The 22878-nt window shown below is 39.4% G+C and overlaps 1 protein-coding gene across 2 annotated transcripts; it reads right to left on the bottom strand.

Moving 5' to 3' along the window:
- Positions 1 to 2690: 2690 nt before the first annotated feature.
- Positions 2691 to 22874, bottom strand: TPMT (thiopurine S-methyltransferase). 2 transcript variants are annotated; one of them, XM_008517314.2, is made up of 10 exons: positions 22754 to 22874; positions 22195 to 22264; positions 18057 to 18240; positions 16799 to 16891; positions 12374 to 12506; positions 9409 to 9461; positions 8682 to 8756; positions 5200 to 5285; positions 3800 to 3844; positions 2691 to 3372 (listed from the first exon to the last, which is right to left on the bottom strand). In XM_008517314.2, the coding sequence occupies exons 3-10, from the start codon at positions 18194 to 18196 to the stop codon at positions 3260 to 3262; spliced, it is 738 nt and encodes a 245-aa protein (XP_008515536.1). In that variant the 5' UTR covers positions 18197 to 18240; positions 22195 to 22264; positions 22754 to 22874; the 3' UTR covers positions 2691 to 3259. The 2 variants fall into 2 exon arrangements, with proteins under 2 accessions (XP_008515536.1, XP_008515537.1); XM_008517315.2 differs by having other exon boundaries at positions 22191 to 22264; positions 22754 to 22863.
- Positions 22875 to 22878: the final 4 nt, after the last annotated feature.

Consider the following 22878-nt stretch of genomic DNA (forward strand, 5'->3'; position numbering starts at 1 on the left):
TACGTGTGTGAGCAGACAAAAAAGATAAGAAAACAAATCACCATTTTAATGGTAAAAATCTCTAGTTAAAGGATTTGGCTGCCTTTGTTTTTCTCCTTTAGAATTTCCTATACTTCCTCGATTTTCAATGAGAAAGTACTATTTTATTATTACTTAAATATAAATAAATGTTAATATCTTGTGGCGTATTTGATTTCTAAATGCTTCCCTTGATTATTCTCTTTCTACCTGCCCTTGAGAGTTAACACTAATATTGAAACAAATTTCTATTAATACCTACTGGTAGGGATCACGGATTTTCAGGCATATATTTTCAGTTAAAATTAAACTACACATTAAAGCTACACATAAAGTACATAATAAATGAAGCTGGACCATGATTATTTGCCACAAACCAGCAGAGTCACTGTGCTTAATGTCCTTGTATGAAATTCTATCCTCGCTGCATCAACTTAGCCACTTCAGTGAACTTCCAATATAATGTTTTATAAGAAAGAAAGCAGATCAGATAAGAAGCAATGGGAAATCAGAGCAGTAAGGATAAAGGACAATTTTGGTTTTTTAAAAGCTCTAAGTAGAAATCTTTTTTTAAAGGAAAGATCTTTAAAGAGTGTGTGCTATATATATATATATACACAAACACACATCTGTATCACACTCTTACTAAAATAAAACAGTGAGAGGTGTGCACTACAGTTGTGAGTGGGAAAAACTGGGACTAATTTCTCTATGGGTGAGATTTCTAATTGTCACTTCATTCTTCTGCCTGGGGAATCCCCTTTCATCTGACAGTATCTCTCACAAGGTACATCTTTCAGGCCACCTTCTGAGGTCCCCATACCCTTAACCCTTTAGAGAACCGCCAGCTCCTCAGAGGTAGGTGTTAAAGCTTCGGTTGTATTCCTTTGTATTTTTCCTTTCACACTCACCTAAATAGACTATGACATACTCCTCTTGTTTCGTCCAGCCACTGAAAACATTAAGGGTGCATATGCTGGTGCACACATGCCTGATGTTCAAGCAGGGCAAGGCATTTCCTAAATCACTGTGTGCAGGGCCCAGAGGCTCAGGTAATCTATTATTTGTATTACAAGGTTAAATAAAAGGCATTTTTGGAAAATTCTGAAAATAATTCAATTGCTCTAAAAATAATGTATATGTAGTATATCTTCTATCTTGAGACTTTTTGAAAGGTATTTCCCCAATGAGGATATGCAATATGTAAAAGATCAACTACATAAGGATATCTCATTTAATTCTTTAGGCACAAGTTACAGAAACTAACTCCAGCCAGAGAAAGAGATAAGAGGTCTATCTCACAGGCACACAGGGTGCTCTCTCCAGGGCAGCTGGGCTTCACGAAGGATGAAAACGGAAACCCCGAACACCTGGGGCTCTCTCCAGCTTTCATCTCTGCTGCTCTTTCTGCAGATCAGCATTCTCTATTTCTCAGATCTGCATAGTGGAGTGTGGCTGCCCCACAGTTCCTGGGTTCACTTGCTATAGTTTCACCCACTCTAAGTGGCTAACTTGTTTTTCCCGCCCCCATTCTAACTGTGAAGAGAATTGCATTGGTCCAGCTCAGGTCAGTTGTCCATTCAAATGGCTACAGAGGTGTAAGCCCACACTATGGACCAGGGGTAGGTCTCAGAGATGCAGGAACTGTTGTGAGCAGGGAGGGGCTCCAAATTAATAGCCTTACAAGTATACTAGAATAAGACCAGTGCCAGAGAGCGTGTAGGGCGGCAGCTCCTAAATGGGACGAGGTGGGAAGGTCAACAACTCTGAACCCTATGGAAGTTTTCACAGTATTCTGCTTATGACATATCTCTGGGGAGGGTATCAATAGCTTTCATCGATATTAAAGGGGTCTACGAACTTCTCCATCAACGCCCTTTAATCCAGCACACACACACAATTAAGTAACTTATTTTTTAAAATACACACCATCCTATTAACATGAACTAATCACTTAGGTATTAGGTAGTGCAGTTAGAGAGGGAAGTCTGATTTAACAAAATGTAATTGTTAAAGGAAACCGAGTTGTTGTTTTTTTGAGGAAGATTAGTCCTGAGGAAGTCTGGCCCTGAGCTAAGATCTGTGTCCATCTTCCTCTACTTTATATGTGGGACGCCTGCCACAGCATGGCTTGACAAGTGGTGCGTAGGTCGACACCCGGGATCCGAACTGGTGAACCCCAGGCCGCTGAAGCAGAACATGTGAACTTAACCATTGCACCACCAGGCTGGCCCCAAAACTGAGAAGTTTTGAATCTAAACTTTCATAATGAACAGTCATGAATCCAGCTCTAAGTACATTGCATTGCATAAAACTTTACCATTCAAACAAGATTAAATCAATAGAAACAAAAAACTGCCAAATCAGAAAAAAACCTTTTTTTAAATTTATTTTTACAGTTTGAGAAAAATATTTTGTTCCATATAGGATAGTTTATTTGATTAATTTTTAAATTGGTTTCTTGATTCTGTTACAAATAAAATTATAGAAGGAGAAAAAATGTTAAAAGGAGTGCTAGGATTAAGTATAACACGAGGGTTTATAGTAAAAACTAGTATTTTATATAATTTCTTGGACCACTATCTTTTACCTTGAAAGAAAATGAAAAAGTGTTACAGTTCTCCAATGATTCTAAATTTCCTAAAGAATGGCACTTTTCCTATGTCTATTACATTTCTTTTTTTTTTTTTTTAAAGATTTGCACTTGTGCTAACATCTGTTGCCAATCTTTTTTTTCTCTTCTTTTTCTTCTTCTTCTCCCCAAAGCCCCCGAGTACATAGTTGTATATTCTAGTTGTGGCTCTGCTATGTGGGACGCCACCTCAGCATGGCTTGATGAGTTGTCCTAGGTCTGCGCCCAGGATCCGAACCTGCGAAACCCTGGGCTGCTGAAGTGGAGTGCATAAACTTAACCACTCGGCCATGGGGCCGGCCCCTCTATTGCATTTCTTTAAGTTATATACTTTGCGTTTCTCCTTTATTTTTAATTATACAAGTAGTGCATTCTGATTGTAAAAAATGATTGCAATCTCTGAGTAGAAGACATAGGTATTTAACATTTTAGTATATTTAACATTTAACATTTTAGTATGTGTTTTTTTCTAAAGATTTTTGAGCAAGATCTGTGATGTGATTTGTGAACAATTCTTTTCAAAAGTCATCCATTATATTTTCATGCCTTAGCATAATTTTCCATTGTTCAAAAACACATTGATATTACTTGCTTTTATTTAGGTCTCATTTACTTTTCTGTAAATAGATATAACGTTTCAACCAAGTAGTCAATTCCCCAACTTTTATGGCGTTCTTCCAAAGCATCAACTTTCTCTAGACAACGAATATTGCACACTGAATCTGAAACAAGAAGAAAGGGTAATAAGTTAAAATGTTATGAAGAATGCAAGCAGGAGTTCTAAAAACACATCAAATGATTTTAAAATAGTGTGTACTGAAGACTTTTCTTTTCTTCTTAATGAAAATATGGAAATGCTGAGGGCAAATTACCCGAACTCTGAATTGTCACTATCACTCATAACTCCTAAGAACTAAAATAAACACATCACCTCTCTAGAAGAATTTAAATGTCTTTAACATAAGCATAACACTAAGTTAAAAAGGCACATTACAGAGGTTGGTCCCTTTTCTAGGATAAAATCATCTTCAATAAAATGGTTTCTGACTTTTCAATTTTATATACTTCTAGATACTAATAGTTTGCTAACAACTCAAAACAGTTAACTGTTGACTTTATTTAAAAAGTTACAGCACGTCCATAACTTACCAAATAGTCTTTTAACTTCAGCATCCGAAACAAAAAATGGCGGGCCTAGGTAAAAGAGAAACAGAGTGAAGAATAATTTCTATACATCTAATTCTAAAGAGCAATAAATTCTCTGCCCATTTCTCGGCTTATTTCCAATGACCTAGGTATACTTATTCCAACACAATTTAATTAGCTAAATGGGTGAGGATATACAGCTTCTTCTGCACATCTCATACCAAAGTCTGGTTTATGCGGGGACTGGCAATGTGAGGTGCCCATCTCCAGCTTAGATGAGATGGCTGAGCCAGCCGTTGGATTTGGGAACACTGAAATCAGAATGGAGTTCATTAACAAATTCCCTTGGGGTTTCCTTCAACTTCTAGGGTATTGATTTTCTAGGACTCCTGCGCTCACCCATATTCTATACACTCCTCCCACTTTGCTGTGGGCCATTTACTTTAAAGGAAACTTAGCTTCTGCCCTTTCTAGAGCAGTCTTCTAAGCCTCCACTACCAGACAGAGCCCGCTGTGTTTTCTTCCCACAGGCTCTCCCTTAAGCTTCCTTGTTCAGGAATGGAATTTAAATCAGATTATCAAAGCGGATGTCTATCTTCATTAATTTCTATTTCCATTTGATTGTCCTAGACTTAATTACAGACCCTAAGTCTCATCTTTTAATGAGTTTTAAAATCCAATTTATTCAAACAGGAAAAAAATACTAACATATGTAAATATTTATAAAAAACAGCACTTTTAGGAAGCTCAATTAAAAATCAAAAAGGGATTTTTACAAATTAAAAGTCTACGCATTTGCTTTTCACTTCTTCCCGAAAATTAATGTTCAGCCAGGACAAAGGTTAAACTTTAATGTTCAAACGCATCAAAATGAGTCCAGAAGAAAACATCACTTTTTATAAAAGAATGCAATCAACTATAAAATTTCAGAAATTAAAAAACAGCAACAAGTAATTTAGAGATTTTCCTGCACACCCTCTATCCCCCAGGTTCACTTCTCACCCTATCATCCTATGAGGGTATATTTGTGTGAATTCATAGGCATCCGCCCAACACATCCCCAACACCATGGATGACAAATATGCTATATCCAGTGCAGGATAACCAAATCTTTCTTCCTCCTAAGCCAGGGCTCATGAGATTCCTCGTTTATATAGGGCCCCCTCTCTTTTACAGTTTGAGCTGTGAAGGGTAAACAAAATAGGAATGGAATACAAGAAAAACATGTTATCAAGTGGGAAGAGAAAAAAATTTTGGTAGTTTCCATTATCCAAAAGTAGACTTATCTTCATGTTTATAGGCAGTATACTTCGTATGAGATAAATTAGGAGAAAATAATGCTATCCATGTCATAGCATTAAATCAGGAAATGAAGCAACTAGAAAATGAAAAAAAGACTTTACCTGCATGTTTAGTTGGGTCATAAGAAAGAACAGCCAAAAGGTAGTGAAACCCTTTTCTAGTCAGGGACAGCATTATATCCACATAGCTGAAAAGAGCACAGAAAGTTTGTGTTACATTTTTTGACAAAGGCGAGGCTGGCAGGGGGCAAGAGGCAGGGAGGGAAACCAGCATTTACTTTCATCTATATTACTGAGTTTAATCCTCCCAACAACCCCATAAAGCTGATTCTCATTCTAAAAGCCAAAAATGGGTTCAGCAAACTATGTCACCTGTCTAAGCTGGGAAATAGTAAAGACGGGAACCAAAACGAGGCCTGCTTCCAGAGGCCATCAGACCAGAAGACATCACACAAAGACGAGCAGAGGCTCTTGCAGCCTGACGTGGTACTCAGAGGCCTACTGACTTTGAACACATCCTTTCTGAAGGACTGCCATGCTTCCACATGCTCTGGGGCAGTAGTTCCTAGACCAGCTGGGTATCAAAATCACCTGAGCACCTGACGAAAGGAAAGATGCTTGAGCTCCATCCCCAGGCAGACTCATTTGGTCTGCTGTGGGGCTGGGATGCTGTAGTTGAACAAATATCCTGGGTGAGTGGGTCCCCTCCAGGGGCATGTGGAAGAGGTACAAAACATGATCTCTTTCCTCCACTTAGTTGGAGAGAGAAAAAACGAACAAATAGGCAAAAATTCAAGGTATCAGCATCCTTGACATAAACTCCCCGAACAGAGCTGGCCTTGATGAGTCGCTCTTCCTTGCAAGCAAAGGAACCAGACCAAAGCAACCTTTTGAGCAGAAACCTTTACTTCTTAACTTCCTGACTCTTGTTCTTAAGAAGGAAGAAGGAACTTGCTGTCTGGGTGAAGGTGATCAGTCGGACTAGTTTAGCAGAGTTTCCCAGGACTGACAGACTTCATTCCTCTTGGCATATGGACTTTGTCTCTCAACCAGTTTCAAAAAATTCAGAAAAATGAGGGCAGTGTGCCCCACCAATTTACATTAGACAAGAGACCCGAGAGTCATAGCAGAAAACGCACCAGTACTTGCCCATGGGCAATGCAAGCAGAAAGACACTCAATACTAACGATAGGACTGAGATACAGTACCAACAAACTAAGTACCAGTACTAAGATATTGGCTCTAAATAAGTAGTTATTTTGGTAACAAAGGCCAACATGTTCTCAGGTGTGGTTGGGGCTGTGACCCCACACATACACATGGCTGGGAGGGAAGGAAAGAAAGTGGGAAAACTAGGGAGGACATAGGGTCTGTGGCCATGATAGAATTGGATTCCCTAAACAAGAATTCCAGAGGGCCGGACCAGTGGCCAAGAGATTGAGTTTACATGCTCTGCTTCGGCGGTCCAGGGTTTCACAGGTTCAGATCTTGGGCGCGGACATGGCACCGCTCATCAGGCCATGCTGGGGCAGCGTCCCACATAGCACAACCAGAGGCACTCACAACTAGAATACACAACTATGTACTGGGGGGCTTTGAGGAGAAGAAGATGGAAAAAAAAAGGAAGATTCACAATAGATGTTAGCTCAGGTGCCAATCTTTAAAAAAAGAAAAAAGAGTTCCAGGAGGGGCCTCACTAGTCTTTGCTAACCATGAATTAAACAGCTCCAAGGCCACCTAGATGGCCTCTGTATCTAGGACACAGGAGTTGGTGGTGGCTGGCAGGAAACAGTGTATTTCCCTTGCTCTGATTCCAGCTTGCTTCATTCATTCAACAAATTTTTATTAAGCTCCTACTATATGCTAAATATATGCTATGCCAGCTGGTAGGGAAATAACTGAACACAGTGTACACTGTCTGCCCTCACAGTGAGCTTTGTGACTTCCAGTTTGGTCCCGATTGCCTTGTGGATTCTGACCATGCAAAGCAAACGCCCAGAGGGACTAACCTCCCTCTGGGCCTTTGAGCATCCTTAGGGAGTGGGAAACACCTCCAAAGTTAGACGTTTGGCAGAAGGAAGTTTAGTTGACAAACGTGGTGTTTTATGGACACAAAGAGGTCTCAGGTGATATTTCGAGTTGATAAAGGAAACTGACGTTACAATGGAAATGCAAAGCAGATGCTGGAAATGTGATGGGGATGTTTGGGAGAAAGAACAGAGCTGGAAATATAAAAATGATCAGGGCAAATCTCATGTATGATTTATTCAGTTATTTCCCCAACATCTGACAGAGTATTTAGAACACTGTAGGAACTTAATAGGCATTTGTGGAATAAGTGAATGAAAGTCCCGGGAGAACTGAAGCGACCATTAAAGGAGCAAGAATAAGAGAGAAAAGAAAAGGCTGAGGATGGTCCCTTAGGGAATGAGGACTTCCAGGCACGTGCGGAAGGTGAGGGCTCCAGAAAAGAGATAAAGGAGGAGTGGTGACAGAAAGAGAAGGGAAAACAGGAACATGAATTATTACTGAAGGAAAACATGTATGAAGAAGACGTGGCATGGTCTCATTAAAAAAGATTAGGTTTGGCAATAAGCCTTACTCATGAAACAGTTAATTTTTTAAAATAAAAATTTTGTTTCACTGATTCCAACCTTTTGTCCCATGTGTTAAAGAATCTGCCTCCCTACAACTAAATAATTCAATATTTATGTGCTATAGCCGAGTAAGAAGGTGAATGATATTTGAATTGGAAAGTACATAGGTGTAGTCACCTTTTACTCAGTATGCTTTCTCATATTTTAATTTTATTTTCTAATAAGGCTGGGTACAAGCATAAGCTTGGTCACGAAAAATGTCAATAACGACAGCCTTAATATTATAGCAGCTACTATTTAAACATTTATTTAGAGTTGACAAGGCACTTTCCACACACGTCATTTCTTTTAATTCCCACAAAAACCCTTTGAAGTAGCCTAAGGTGGGGATCACGAGCGTGGACTTTGAAGCCAAACTCCCTGGGTTTGAATCTCAATTCTCTCATGTACTTGCTGCCTAACTTTGGATAAGTAAATTAATTTCTTTGGCCTTAGTTGCCTCATCTGTAATAACGGGAATAATGATAGCCTATGTATCACAGGGTTGTTCTGTGGATTAAATGTCTTGGTCTACATAAAGTATTTCAAACAATGCCTGGCACATGGCAGCTGCCCCACAAGTGTTGTTACTATAGTACCTGATAAGATCAGTGCAGGTGGTGATGGTGGTATTAATAAACATACTACAATTTTGCAGAAGAGTAAACTGAGACGTAGAGAAGTTGGGTACCTCCATCAAGGCAACAGAGCTCAGAAGTGACGGAGCCACCAGCCTTGTACTCAGGTCCCTAACGCCAAATCCTATTATTTTTAGACAAAGATGGTATTAGATTTAGGTCTTTTAATCCCAAGTACAATAAGCTTTTTTCAAACTAGTAAAAGTCTAGCTAATTTTCCGGAACTCAGAAAAAGTACAGCATACTATATTGAGAAGGCTACAAAAAAAAAAAAAAAACCCAGCATAATTAAAGAAACCAAATTACTAACCGTTTGCGATCACCTGGATTCACAGCGACTAATGCTCCTCTATCCCAAATCCTGTCAAATTTGCCAATATTTGTTCTACCAAAAAGAAAAAGAAAAAAGAAAACACTTTATATAAGAAAAATAAAATCTTTATCAAGACAAACAGTGTTGCCCGTGGCATATGCTGGTACGTCAGCAGCTGTCAGGAATTGAGATCTCACGTCCACTCTTCCTCAGAGTCCATAGAGATGTGTCGATGCGGGTATGAGGAGCTGTCCATTCCTCCTAGTTTTAGAGCTGGTGGCAGCAGCCTCCCCCTTCTGCTCTGACTTGGGAGCACAAAAGGGGAACAAAGGACAGTTTGTGACAACTCTGCTCCCAGCCTTTGGAACAGGTATTGGAGACTTTCCAGAGATGAGATCTCGCCTCCCTCCGCACCTTGAAATTCATTTCTGTTACAGAGCCAGGCGTGAAGGGGAAGACGCCCTCTTGCTCTCCCTTCCCTTTCCCTACCTGCCTAGGGTCCTAGTAATGTTTTCCACAGTTTGGAAGCTATCCAAGGACAAAGATAGCAAGTGTACAGACACGTAGGCTGTAGTAAAAATAACTTTAGAATAGAGACTCAAATCAGTGCTCCATGGCCACTACCGTAAGTAGACAGGAGTGATGAAGAGACCCTCTCCCCACCCCAGCACTGCCTAGCAAGCACTGGAGTTTTTCAAAGTGCAGAGGTAGTATTCAGTCCTACCTGGGAAGATCAAAAATGTTGCAACAGTACAACGAAATGTTCCCTGAAGAACTCTGTAATGAAAAATTCAAGAAAAAAAATTCTATTGAATTAGGAGACACCTGAATGGTCAAGGAAAGAGGGACAAAGCGAAGGTAGTGGAGAGAGAATGTGTAATTAAACATCAAGAACATAATTTTACTTCAGATAATAAAATTTTACTGAAAATAATTTTTTTAACAACATCTTTTTTTCTTTTTTTAACCTGTATGGTGAATGATATTTGAATTGGAAAGTACATAGGTGTAGTCACATTTTACTCAGTATGCTTTCTCATATTTTAATTTTATAGGGTTCTTCTGGATTAACTCAAAGAGGAAAATTATAGAGAGGTTAACCCTGAAGATCAGTTAGCTATTATTCATTTCAGAGCTTGTTAAATTTTAGCAATGTTTACCTTAGCAGAGTCCTGAGATTCTGACTCTGCTAAAGGTAAGTACACAGGTCAATCACCAGGCAGGCTGAGATAGAAAAGTCCAATATTTGAAAAGTTATTCATGAAAAGTACACATGCTGACTCTCCCTTTTCTCCCTTTCATTCCTCGGCTAATGGGCATTTATTTCTGGAGCACCTCGTAGACAGGACTATCCCAGCTTCCAGATAGTGGGTGTGAACTTGACACAGTCTCTAACCACATGAGGACAGCCTGGTGGAGGAGACATGCATGAGTACAGAGAAACATTACAATACAGAATGGCCTGTCCCGTTCTGGTTATGTGCCCGAGAACCATGGGAACACAGAGGACCAAGCACGGCATGGCCTGGGAGCACTGGGAGAGGCCAAGCAAGAGGCGGCCTCTAAAAGGGTGTCTGAATGCATCTGCTAACATCACAGGGGGGTGGGCTGGGGTGCATTCCAGGGGGAGTAATGTGGCATAGACTCTGTGATGTAGGGACGACGGTGAAGAGCGAGGTAGCCAAGGTCTGTCAGGACATGAAACTGTTGGATTTTATTCTGAAACGAGACGCCGTCAGAGGTTTACAAATGGTGGAGGGAGGGTCTTTGAAGACCACTCTGGAAGCCCTGTTAAGAGTCAGCTCAGAGAGGGGTGGGCCTGGAAGCGGAGAGAACAGCCAGTGAATCTTCACTTTGGCTGCAGATTGGAATCACCAGGGAGATCAATAGCACTGAGGCCGGGGCCCACCCCTGGAGATTCTGATTTAATTAGCCTTAGCATTGGGAATTTTAAAAGATCCACAGATGATTTTAAACGTGCCACCAGGGCTGAGAACCATGGCTCTGAGAGGAGTCTGGAAGCAGGACTAGCCTCTGAGGACTCAGTAAACTCCTGGGATTCTCAGACGATGAACAGGGTGGGAGGAAGGAGGAAGCTGTAAAATCAAGTACTAGCAAGCCTCCTACTGACCTGAGCAATTAATTTCAATATTTAGAAAAGAGAGTAGTTTGTGAGGGACTGAATGTACAAACACAAAATGGCCAGACCATCCATGTCTCGGACCCATAAACCCTTCAGCAACCAGCCTGGGAAACCAAATCAAACCACAGCCTCTGCAGTGATCATGTGGTCAATAAGTGCCAGCCTCCCAAATTTTTACCACCCTTGCTCCCTTCCAACTGAAGACCAACTAGAGAAAGCCGAATTCGATTCCCAAACCCATCACGTAGGATGCCCCCCTCCAGATAGCCCGCCCCCAGCTTCCCCATGCCAACAGCCTCCGATCGGGGCATACCTGAAGCCTTAGCATTTTTTCACAATAAATTTAGCTTTCCCTCTCCCAGGCCTGCCTTTGAGCCTCTGCCAAACGCAAGTGGCTGACTCCCTCTGAATAAATAGCCTCCTCGTGTTCTCATTTGGGTGGTCATTATTTCCACATTATTACGCCAAGTTGGTGAAGCAGTTCCACTGGATGTTTCTGATCATAGGATGAAGACAACTCCCAGACCTATCATTTCCAGCCCAAATGCTGCCCTGTGCTTCAGAGTACAGAAAACCATTTACCAGCTATATCTTTGCCATTCCACAGGTCTGTTTATCTCATCATCTCCGAAACAAAACTCTTTTTTCTCTGCTTTTCAACTTGCTTCTCCTTTATTCTCTACCATCCAACCAGTCATCTGAGTGGAATTGTGAACTCATTGTTCCCCGATCCCCACTCACTTAATCACTAAATCCTCCCAGTTTGACATCTTCAACATTGCTTTAATCTACCCGTTTCTCTAAATGTCCCTATCATCTCCTCGAGCAGGCCTCAAGATCTCTTTCCTGGACCACTGCTCGCAGCCTCCTATTTGGTCTCTCTGCCAGGAGGCTGCTTTCCTTCAAATGTACTTCCATTGAGGACACAAGGGTGGTTTGTCTCCAAAGAAAATCTGGCCATGTCATGTTCCCACTTAAAACCTTACTGTACAGGATGAAGTACCAGCTTCACAGGGCATCTGAGACCATGAACCTGAGCCCCTGTCTGTCCCATGCTTCAGGAAGCACCCCAAGGCTGAGTTAAGTAACTCTCCTCTCTGTTCCCTTCATATCCTATGTCATTACACTTAGTTCCATGTATGACAAACAGCTTTCTCGGTGTTTCCCTTCTCTCCTAAGCTAAGAGATGCTTTAGGGCAGGGACTGTGTTTTTATCTCTTCAATGTCTTGTGCAGGGTGTGGCCCAAGACAGGTTCTCAGAAATTCCTGTTCATAAACAAAAAAATCAACCAAACCCAAACCTAAAACATGAATACAGATGGGCTCTCAGACCTCAGTGCTTATATATACATTTGTCCATATCTAGCTATCAGCATCTTTCATCTACCTTTTTAACCCCTGGTTCTTATACTATATAATGTCTAGGTGAATCTGTGTGATAAAGGGGGTCATCTGACACTCGTATAGTATTCCTGCTTACTCACGCTGAGAAAAACCTGTTTTTGTGGGCATATGGAAATAATTACTTATCAAAAACAAAACAAACCTTGAATACTTTGGCTCCAGGAATTTCTATGATTGGTTCTTCTGAATAAGAAAGATTCTGCTCTGTGAAAAATTCCCGTATCCCAAGTTCACTGATTTCCACGCCAACCACACTGTGTCCTCGGTCTGCAAACCTGCATAAAATCATATATTTACACTTAATTTTTATTTCAAATACAGTACGAAATAAAAGGCTATACCCCAATAAGCATACATTTTCCTTAATTTTAAGGGAGTTACATGAATTCAGGTTCACAGGGTTTCATAGAAAGGGTTTCATATGTAGATCCATAGAAAATGGATCTATATATTCTCAAACCTTATGTTATATGGGATTCTGAAAAACTGATTTCTATGACCTTAGGAAAAATTTTTAAAAATTGCGAAATTAAACCTTAAAATGTTGATTTACTACAAATAGATTTGATTAGAAGCATTTCTAATTGAAAAGCTTCGTACAGATTAGAAATGTTTTTCAATTTCTCTAAATCAGCTCTGTCCATTAAAACTTTATGGGATATGGAAAACAAATGGGACTTCATCAGACTAAAGAGCTTCTTCAAGGCAAATGAAAACAGGATTGAAACAAAAAAACAACCCACTAACTTGGAAAAAATATTTGCAAGTCATATATCTGACAAAGGCTTAATATCCATAATATATAAAGAACTCTCACAACTCAACAACAAAAAAAATCAAACAACCTGATCAAAAAATGGGCAGGGGACATGAACAGACATTTCTCCAAAGAAGATATATGGATGGCCAATAGGCACATGAAAAGATGCTCATCATTGCTGATCATCAGGGAAATGCAAATCAAAACTACACTAAGATATCACCTTACACCCATTAGAATGACAAAAATATCTAAAACTAATAGTAACAAATGTTGGAGAGGTTGTGGAGAGAAAGGAACCCTCATACACTGCTGGTGGGAATGCAAACTGGTGCAGCCACTATGGAAAACAGTATGGAGATTCCTCAAAAAATTAAAAATAGAACTACCATATGATCCAGCCATCCCACTACTGGGTATCTATCCAAAGAGCTTGAAGTTAGCAATCCCAAAAGTCCTATGTACCCCAATGTTCATTGCAGCATTATTTACAATAGCCAAGACATGGAAGCAACCTAAGTGCCCAGCAACAGACGAATGGATAAAGAAGATGTGGTACATATATACAATGGAATACTACTCAGCTGCAAAACAGAACAAAATCATTCCATTTGCAATAACATGGATGGACCTTGAGGGAATTACATTAAGTGAAATAAGCCAGCTAGAGAAGGATAATCTGCGTATGACTCCACTCATATGAGGAATTTAAAAATGTGGACTAAGAGAACAGTTTAGTGGATACCAGGGGAAAGGTGGGGTGGGGGGTGGGCACGCAGGGTGAAGTGGTGCACCTACAACACGAATGACAAACATTAATGTACAACTGAAATTTCACAAGATTGTAACCTATCATTAACTTAATTAAAAAAAAAAAACAAAAAAAACTTTATGGGGTATGGAAGTGTGTGTGTCCGTGCTGTCCAATCCAGCAGACACTAACCACACTGGCTGCTGAGTACTGGAGATGTGGCTAGTGTGATTTAGTTTACGTTTAAATAGCCACGTGTGGCTAGCAGCTACTACATTGGAGTGCACAGCTCTAGAACATTAGCATCTATTTCTATAATAACCTTATAATTTCCATTTATTTACCATAAATGCTAGGCAGAAATTTATTTTATTACCATGTGCAAATAACCAGTGTTTTTCTGGCAAGCTTTATAGTTACAGAATTCACAATCTTGGGATCTTGGACTCCAGAGAAAACAATACTAATGGCACAAATACCTAGGCACAGTATCAGTAGTGATTTTATGTCAAATGAAATAAACACAGTCAGTTCTGCTATAATGCAACATATGCCTCCCTAAAAATCACCGCACTATGCAAAATCATGCAATGAAAAACCACAAGGTTCATGGGGAAAATGGAGGATGTGGCACAATGTTAAAAAACTTCATCAGTGTCACCTTCAAAGGAAAAAGAGGGGCCTGCCCGGTGGCCCAGCGGTTAAGTGCGCACATTCCGCTTCGGGGGCCTGAGTTCACGGATTCGGATCCTGGGTGTGGACATGGCACCGCTTGGCAAGCCATGCTGTGGTGGGTGTCCCATATATAAAGTAGAGGAAGATGGGCACGGATGTTAGCTCAGGGCCAGTCTTCCTCAGCAAAAAGAGGAGGATTGGTAGCAGATGTTAGCTCAGGGCTAATCTTCCTCAAAAAAAAGGAAAAAGACAGAAACCTAATGGCAGCACTGTTTTACACATGTTAAATGGTTACGAAATAATATAAATGCTATGATGTGGCACTTTATCTCGAGAAAGACCTGAAGTTTACTGGTAGCAGTGGGCATTGGAAGGGCTGTAGCTTTCAAGTTACTGTGAAGTGATGGCAGGAGGATTACTGAAAATCAAATGGAAACTTCTCAGACCAGCTGTGGATGGCAGTGGCTGACAGCTGATAGGGTGAACTGAGGTATCAGAGAGATGTCTGAGGTGTGCACATGGGTGCGTTTTGTCTATTCTCACATGGCTTAGTTCAGCTGGGCATAGCTTTCTGGTTTCACCTCATGTTTCTCGCAGATGAAATCACACAGAAGCAAATGTGAAATTCACGTCATGCTCAAATTGTTCCCTCATATATCAATGGAGTTAGAAATGAAATTTGCACTTTCAAAACAAGAAGGACAGCAGAACTGACTGTACCTATTTCCCACACAAGACTACACACTTTCAATGTGGGCACAGCATGAACTATTTATAATTCGAAAATAAACATACTAATAACTTGCCTTTCATATTTCCTAGGAAATTTGTAAGTTAACACACAGGGAATATATTTTTGTATTCTTCATATTTTTTTGAAATTACAAAATATAAACAAAAACATCATCCCAACAAGCTTCGTGGATTTTCCTTTCCATTCAACATACGGAAAAATGAAGCATAGCCTACTACAGACTGGTGTAGGCTGGATTATAGTGGAATATATTGCCCTTAAAAAAAAAATCTACGAAAATGTCTTAAACATTTTATTTTAATGCTTTTGGGCCTCAGCTCATAGTTTATCTATTCACATCTGCTATCTGTATAGACCTCAATACACAAATTAGTTACATAAGTGAAAAACCCTCTAATATAATAACTTACATGCAATTACCATGGCTTAGTTCTGGTATGTTTATTACAAATGACCTCAGACCCAAAATATTCAACAATCCCATTTAATTGGCTGTTTCATCATACCATTTCCTAATCTTGTCTCAAAACCTCTGCTACAGCTGAATTGTTAGCACTTATGACATGGCAATAAGACAATCCATTTATGTTTTTCTTGCACATAGTTTCCAAAGTAACTCTTTCTGGTTCAGTGAGTTGGTAAGGGTGTATATAAGTCTACCAATATAGTTTAAATGTTCTCAATTTCATGGCCACACTAGACTCTTATGCTATAGCAGCCATTTCACAAATTCTCTCACCTACAAGTTGAGACAGTGTGGGCTGGCTGCAAACATGCCTGCATTTCTACTCCAAATGCATATGTATTCCGTGGGTTGGCCACCTATATTTCTGTAGGGAACAGAGCATTTTGAAGTTACTAAGTTTTCATTTACTAATCTTTTTCCATATATATTTTTCTTTTTCTTTTCCTGCTTAATGATCAAAGTTCTTAACATTCAAGCTTATAAATTAAGGGATGTCTTGGCATGTACGATAGTGTCTGTATATTATCATTACAAACAGACTTCTGGATAGAAAGGATTGCCAGGCTTGTGACTTTAGTGTAACTCGTAGGAATAGTAGCTTGTTAATTAAGATGAATTCTCTTCACAGAAATTACTCACAAGAAATTCTTTCTTCATCACTGGCTTTATAACAATGATTCATGAAAACAAAAACTCCTATGTGCTCACACTGGGCGAGGAGAGTTGAGCTGAACTGTGGTTTAGACACACTGTCTTGCTAAAAACTTGTAATTCATTTTGAATTTTTCTGTCCATCTCTACTTAAACTATCTAAAATTAACTTAGCTAAATTCCTAAACCACCTACAAAAACTAAACTGTGCACAAACATGTAGGAGATTTAAGAGGGAAGGATGGTAGAATGGTCCCCCCACCACTATTGGTTCCAAACTAATTCTTTTATTAGAAACTAAATACAGAAATACTAGGTCACATCTGTTTCTTCTGTGTCTTACTATTTGATAATATTATCTCTATGAACCCATTAGTAATTGTCTACAAAAAGAAGGAATCCTTGTGCATTTCCTGAGAATGGAATTTTTTAACCTATATCCTGTTAAACATTTACTCAAGGTATTTATCATCAAAAAAAGAAAGTGTGTTAATGCTTATCTGCTCGTACCATTTCATCTCAACTGCTTTTCCACAAAGAGGAAAAAACACCTTCAGTCCACTCTCGCCTTTAAGAAAAGCATCCAAATGCTTCTTTAATAGCCTGGGGAGGAAAAAAATATTTTGTTTTAATTAGCCCAATGCACAGAGGAAAGGACTACACTTGTATGATGCTACATACTTTTCATGCATTATCTCACTTAATTTTCCTAACACCTTTACAAAGTAGATAACATTAATTATTATAATCTCCAGTTTACAGATGAAGAAACAGGAAGGTCAAGAAACTTACTCAGTCACATAACTAGTAAGTGGTCAATCTGACTTAAACCTGGAGCTTTTCTGATTAGTAATTAAAAATTATTTTTTTCTGTGGTTGATATATTTTGAAAATTCTTTATTAATTTCCCAAATGTATACGTGTGTGTGTGTGTGTGTGTGTGTGTGTGTGTGTGTGATGTGGGGGAGCCTCTGGATCCACTAAATTTTTAAGCTTCCTTTTATAGTAAGGTCTCTGAATGTGTACTCAGGTCTCAGAAATAGCTCTGAAAAGTTTAATTCTTGTAGTTAATTCCCTCTGTAAAGACGCGGCTCTTCCAAGGCCATCTACACGACAGAGAGAACACATACAATAGTTCTGGGATGATACCCGAACTACCACATGTTGTGCAAGTGTAATAAAAATAATGTCCTTTGGGAAGTCGAGGTGGCTGTCTGGAACAAGGAACGTCTGTCATGATCACTTTACTCAGCACTGGCCCATCAATTATTGCTGCTGCTTCGAAGCCTACTACTACTATGAATATGTTGGTCAACATCCTAGCTCACTTATTAATTTCTCTTAAGTTCTCTTCTTCTACCATACAGATAACACTTTATTGGAACACATGCTATTGGAAAGCAAAGTCAGAACACTGCCATTTTTTGGTATAAAGAGATATAAGCATTAATGTCACTTGAGCACCTGCCATATATATAAATATGCATGACTGATACATAGATGCTACACGGGTTTAAAAAAAGAACATATTTCATAAATCTAAGATGCCTTCGATTGCAAGTCACACCATTATTCTCCATGAGAAGAGATAACATTGCCAGTTAACTTATGACATGCCATAGATGCTTTCTGATTTCAGAGATGTTAAAATGTGAAAAACTAAAAATGTGCATCTTAAAATCAAATAATGTGTACCATATTATTATTTCTATTTCCAAAGTCAGTTTCTGATAGAGCATTTCTCTGGTATATACCAAACATTTCTTACTGATGTCCTTGTTCTTGATGAAATATAGTTTTGCCGGTCACCCATTTTTCTTGCCATTCTTCCAGAGTTAGTACTCGGTTTTTCTGTACCTCACTATCAGAGTACTCTTTAATATCAAGTACAGTTCTCGTCCCATCCATAGTTGCATAGACACCTTTGCCTCACAAGCAGATGTCTTCAATGCCTAAAGGGAAAATATTAGCAATGTTGTCATTTAAGGGCATTGCAATTCTATTGATGAATGAAATAAAAACCTATTATCATCAGCAGTATGGCTTTTTAAAAATATTTCAACATCCAAGGAAAAGCCATACAAAAAATTACTTTTCTTGAGTCTGATGGTAGAAGCATACCTCATATTACACATTAGGAAAGATGTTTAAATAAATTGAATTATATCTTAACATTAGAGTAAAAGGGTTTGATTTAAATTAACAACAACAAAAAACAGAGAGGACAAGAAAATAAACAGCCATTCCACACTTCATAACTTTTGTAAGCTTAAAAATTTTTCTAGCATTTCACTTTTTAATTTAAAAATTTTTTTTAATGTTTATTTCTCATTTTTTATTAATGTTATAATGCACACAATTTAAAGAGTTCAACAGAGTTATGAAATAGCAGTCTCCATTCTCAATAAGAGAGGCAACCATCTTAACTCTTTTAATTGAGTCTTGAAATCTAACTATCTCCAAATAGCATGCTTATTTTGTTTCTTCTTGATTTTTCATTTCTAGGTAGCATCTACAGAAGATAAGCACTTAGCTCTCTTTCAACTTTCCAAAACACACACACACACACACATCACCTTCTCATTTTTCCTATCCTTTCAATACAGACATAGCATATTTTTTACTAAATATTTGGAGTACACATTATTATGACTAGGTAACAAGTCACAGCTAAGCCACATAGTATTCTATGCTTACTTTCCTTTTCTGTACAACTTTTTTACTCTGTAGTGAATAACTGTCTTGCTTTTTCATTTATAAAATTTCTATGTACTTGTTACTAATTCTCAGCTCTGCCAATTGTCCCAACCTCCTACCAATACACTCACCACCTCTTCAGTTATCAGATATTCTATCAACACCACCTTCTTGGAGAAGACTCTCCTGCAGCCTTCTGACCTGCATGCTTTCTACTCCTGGTGCACAGCTAGCATTCTAGGATCTCTCTTGATCATCATCCTGGATATTTCCTTATCTTTTGATGAATCACCAAGTTTCCTTCATCTGATTGGTTACCACCCTTCTACTGGTAAAGCACAATCTCCAGCAGCTTTCTGAGAGAGGGTGCACGGGAGAAAATGTTTTTGCAACTTTGCATGTATAAAACATCTTCATACTATTCCCCATGCTTGATGCATAGTTTTGCTGGGTATAGAATTTTTGGTTAGAAACCATTTTCTCTCACAATTTTGAAGGAATCATTCCACTGTCTTCTAGCATCCAGAGTTATCACTTAAGTTCAAAGCCATTCTGATCATGATACTTTCCATATGGCCAATATTTTTTTCTCTCTCAAATATTTTCTTGGCCCCTAGTTTTTGCAATTTCATAATTCTATGCCTTATTTTGGGTCTATTTTCAAGTTCTTTTAATCTGGAAGCTCATATGCTTCAATCTTGAAAAAAATCTTGAATTATTCAGATGGCAATTTACATCCTTCTTTTTTTTTGTTTCTTTTTCTGGGACCCCTTTTATTTGGTTGTAGACTCTTCTGACCTAGTATTGTAAATTTCTCATTTTTTTCCTATTTTCTATTTCTTCATCTTTTTGCCCTATTTTCTGAGACCATCTTAATTTTTATTTCACCTTATCTTTACCTTTCTATTTAGATTTTCTTTTCTGCTATCAAGTCTTTAATTTTCAAGCACTCTTTTTTGTTTCTGATGTTCTGTTTTTATATTATTTGTTATTATTTCATGGATAGAAGGGATACAATATTTTCTCTTATTTATCCGGATAGTCTGTTACTTATGAGTTGCTTTTTCTGCTGGTTTGTTTTATCTTTTGTTTTGTCTTCTATCTTTCACTCTAGTGGCTTTCCTCAAATGCATAGCAATACTTATTATCTGTTCATATTTAAGAGTAGGCACCAAAAAGCTGATTAGAGGTTTAAGTATGTGGATGGGGCTTATTGACTGTAAGCTTCCCTGTAGAATGATGGATTTCATTTGGAAACCTAGATGTCATTATCTTTATTTTCTGTGGACTGGTCAGACTTTCCAGACTTTCCAATCCCTGTTGCAAGGATCAAGCCCTTGGAGCCATGATTTTATACTCCCAAGAGAAAAGAAGGGTAGAAGTGGGAGAGAGGCTCCCAGCATTCATTTCACCTGTGTTCAATTAATCCCCATATTTTCAGTATGGTACCCCCATCCTCAGCTATGTACTGTGTCTTCCCAGTCCAGAGATTCTTTGCTTTGCCCTCTCCAGGGAATAAACCCCCAGAAGTCTGCCCGTGTGGCAAGGGGCAGATACTTGGTCACAGGGAGTGAGAAAGGGATCTGGAGATTGAGTCTTTGCTGAATCAGAATTTCAAGCAATCCTCCTAGTTTCAGCCACACCCTTCCACCTACCTCCAGGTATCTGGTGCTGCTAATTCCTGAGCATTTGGGGATTCTATAATGCAAACAGGGTCGCTCACTCGCTTTCCCCATTCCTAGTTTAGAATTTATCTTTCTTCAGTTGGAAAAATCCTTTACTGCTTGTCCAGCTGCTTTCCAGATTTCAAAATTTTATTGCTTTTATCTCCTCTCCTGTCCTCCCTATCCTACTGGTTTATGCCTTAAAAAATCCTGTTGTCATTTTGGTGGGGTTTCAGGAGGGAGCAAAAGAAGATGCATGGGTCCAATAGCCCATCTCCACTCCATAATTTTGTATTTTCAAATAATTTTCTAATAACTTCTTGTTTTGCATGGGAAAATGCACACGAAGGGAAATGAAAAACAAAAGGACATGTAAACATAACTGCAAATCTCTCTAAAGGTATGAGGAAAATACCTGTCCTTTCTATGTCAACTTTGCAATATTAAGGACAATTTGTTGTTGTTAGTGTCCTCATGTAGATTCTCACTCCTAGCAACCCTGTGTACATCAGAGTGGAACCCTGCCTGGTCTTTTTTGCACCATCCTCTCAACTTCCAGTGCTATATCAGACAATGCTCTGCCGATAGTCATAGTTTGCATGGCCAACTTTTTCAGAAGGGGGTGGCCAGGTCCTTCTTCCTAGTTGGTCTTAGTCTGGAAGCTCCACTGAAACTTGTCCACCGTGGGTGACCCTGCTGGTGTCTGAAATACTGGTGGCTTAGCTTTCAGCATCACAGCAACACGAAATCACTACAGTATGATAACTGACAGACCGGTGGGGTGGTTCTCTGACCGGAATGAACCTAGGCAGTGAGAGCTCTGAATCTTAATCTCTAGACCACCAACTATTGTGTATAACACAATAATTCTAATATTCCCTTTGAATCATTAGTGAAACTAATTTAGTTTGGATTATAGTAGCATGCTATTATTGGAGGGTCTAATTTAATGATTTTTCCATGAGAATAGAAAAACATCGCATAAAAGCAGGTATTTCAGGTAAAGTTCCCTTTATTAAAAAGTTTGGCTTCAGTGTGCCTGGGATTTAAGGAGAAGGTACCTCCCTTGGAATTGGGACCATAAATTCACTTCTCAGCAAACATTTGTTGATAAATGGCTTTTTCAAGGCCCTGACATCAGGAGGTGACTCAGTTTTCTGAGAAGTCAAGAGGAAGTATCTGATTTTATTGTATATACAAAAGCAAAAGAAAGTTGCACTTTTCCCATCTCCCTTTTCAGCCAGAAACTTTGGAACCTAAGCTTGAGCCTTCATAAAGCAGTTCTCCACTTAAAACAAAAGAGAAGCATAATTTTATCATAGAGCCATGGCAACCTGGAATTGTACAACTCTATCCCTTTCACACAAACTTGAAATACAACTTAACATCACGAATATAAATTAGTCCTTAGCTGTTCCAATAGCTTCTCAACGGGTCCTTGTCTACGTCTTTTCCTGGAGAAATAAAAAGTTTCCACAACAAGATAAAAGTGCAAATTATAAGAATCAGGAAAGGCCAATTCCACAATCAATCCCACTCACGTACGGAAACAGCAGATGAGCCAGTGCCGTCACAGAAGTCCTCCTTGGACTCTCAAGTCTAGTTTCCTCCCTCACTTTAAAAAAAAAAAAAAAAGTTTCAGCTTTAGGTTTATTTTTAAATTTCGCTAAATTAAAGAATAACTTCCCTAAAGTGCACAAATTGTAAGAGCATGGCTCAGTGAGTTTTTACACATGCATACACCTGTGTAACCACCACGGAGCAAGACAATATTTACAGCACACCAGTCCGTGTCCCCGCCCACCCCCCAACGCGCCCCCAGGGCATCACTCACTATTATGGCAATGATTTCTCTTTTCTTAAAAAATCACTGATACAAAAAATACTTCGGGGTCACTTTAAATCATGGACTCAGAAAGGTCACGGCCGGCCGGACTTTGTGATTTCCAGTTCCCGCTCTGCTCCCTGAACGCCATTTCAGGGCGCAGACGGCTGGGCCGTCCGGGCTTGTTAGGATGCCCATTCTGGAATCCTATCACAGGCTCACGCCTAGCCAATCGTCCCATTTCTCACCCGCACCCTCTCCGCGCCCTGGAGAGCCTACCTCTCGCGCGCCCGGCTGCCTTCAGCTGGCTCTGGCGCCCCGGCGGCGGCCACGGGCTAGGACGGCGCGCCCCGTCTCCGCCCCCGGCCCCGCCCCGGCGGCCAGGCCCCGCCCCCTCCCCAGGC

The sequence above is a fragment of the Equus przewalskii genome, chromosome 19 (genome assembly GCF_037783145.1).
Source record: "Equus przewalskii isolate Varuska chromosome 19, EquPr2, whole genome shotgun sequence".
Taxonomy (NCBI): Eukaryota; Metazoa; Chordata; class Mammalia; order Perissodactyla; family Equidae; genus Equus; species Equus przewalskii.

What these genes read in the sequence shown, in the direction of transcription:
- TPMT (XM_008517314.2), bottom strand. Translation starts at nt 18,196, where the DNA reads ATGGATGGGACGAGAACTGTACTTGATATTAAAGAGTACTCTGATAGT. An exon ending in AAAGCAGTTGAGATGAAATG is followed by an intron (nt 12,507 to 16,798) that starts GTACGAGCAGAT and finishes GATTTTATGCAG; the next exon opens with GTTTGCAGACCGAGGACACA. An exon ending in TGAAGTTAAAAGACTATTTG is followed by an intron (nt 3,373 to 3,799) that starts GTAAGTTATGGA and finishes TTCTTGTTTCAG; the next exon opens with ATTCAGTGTGCAATATTCGT.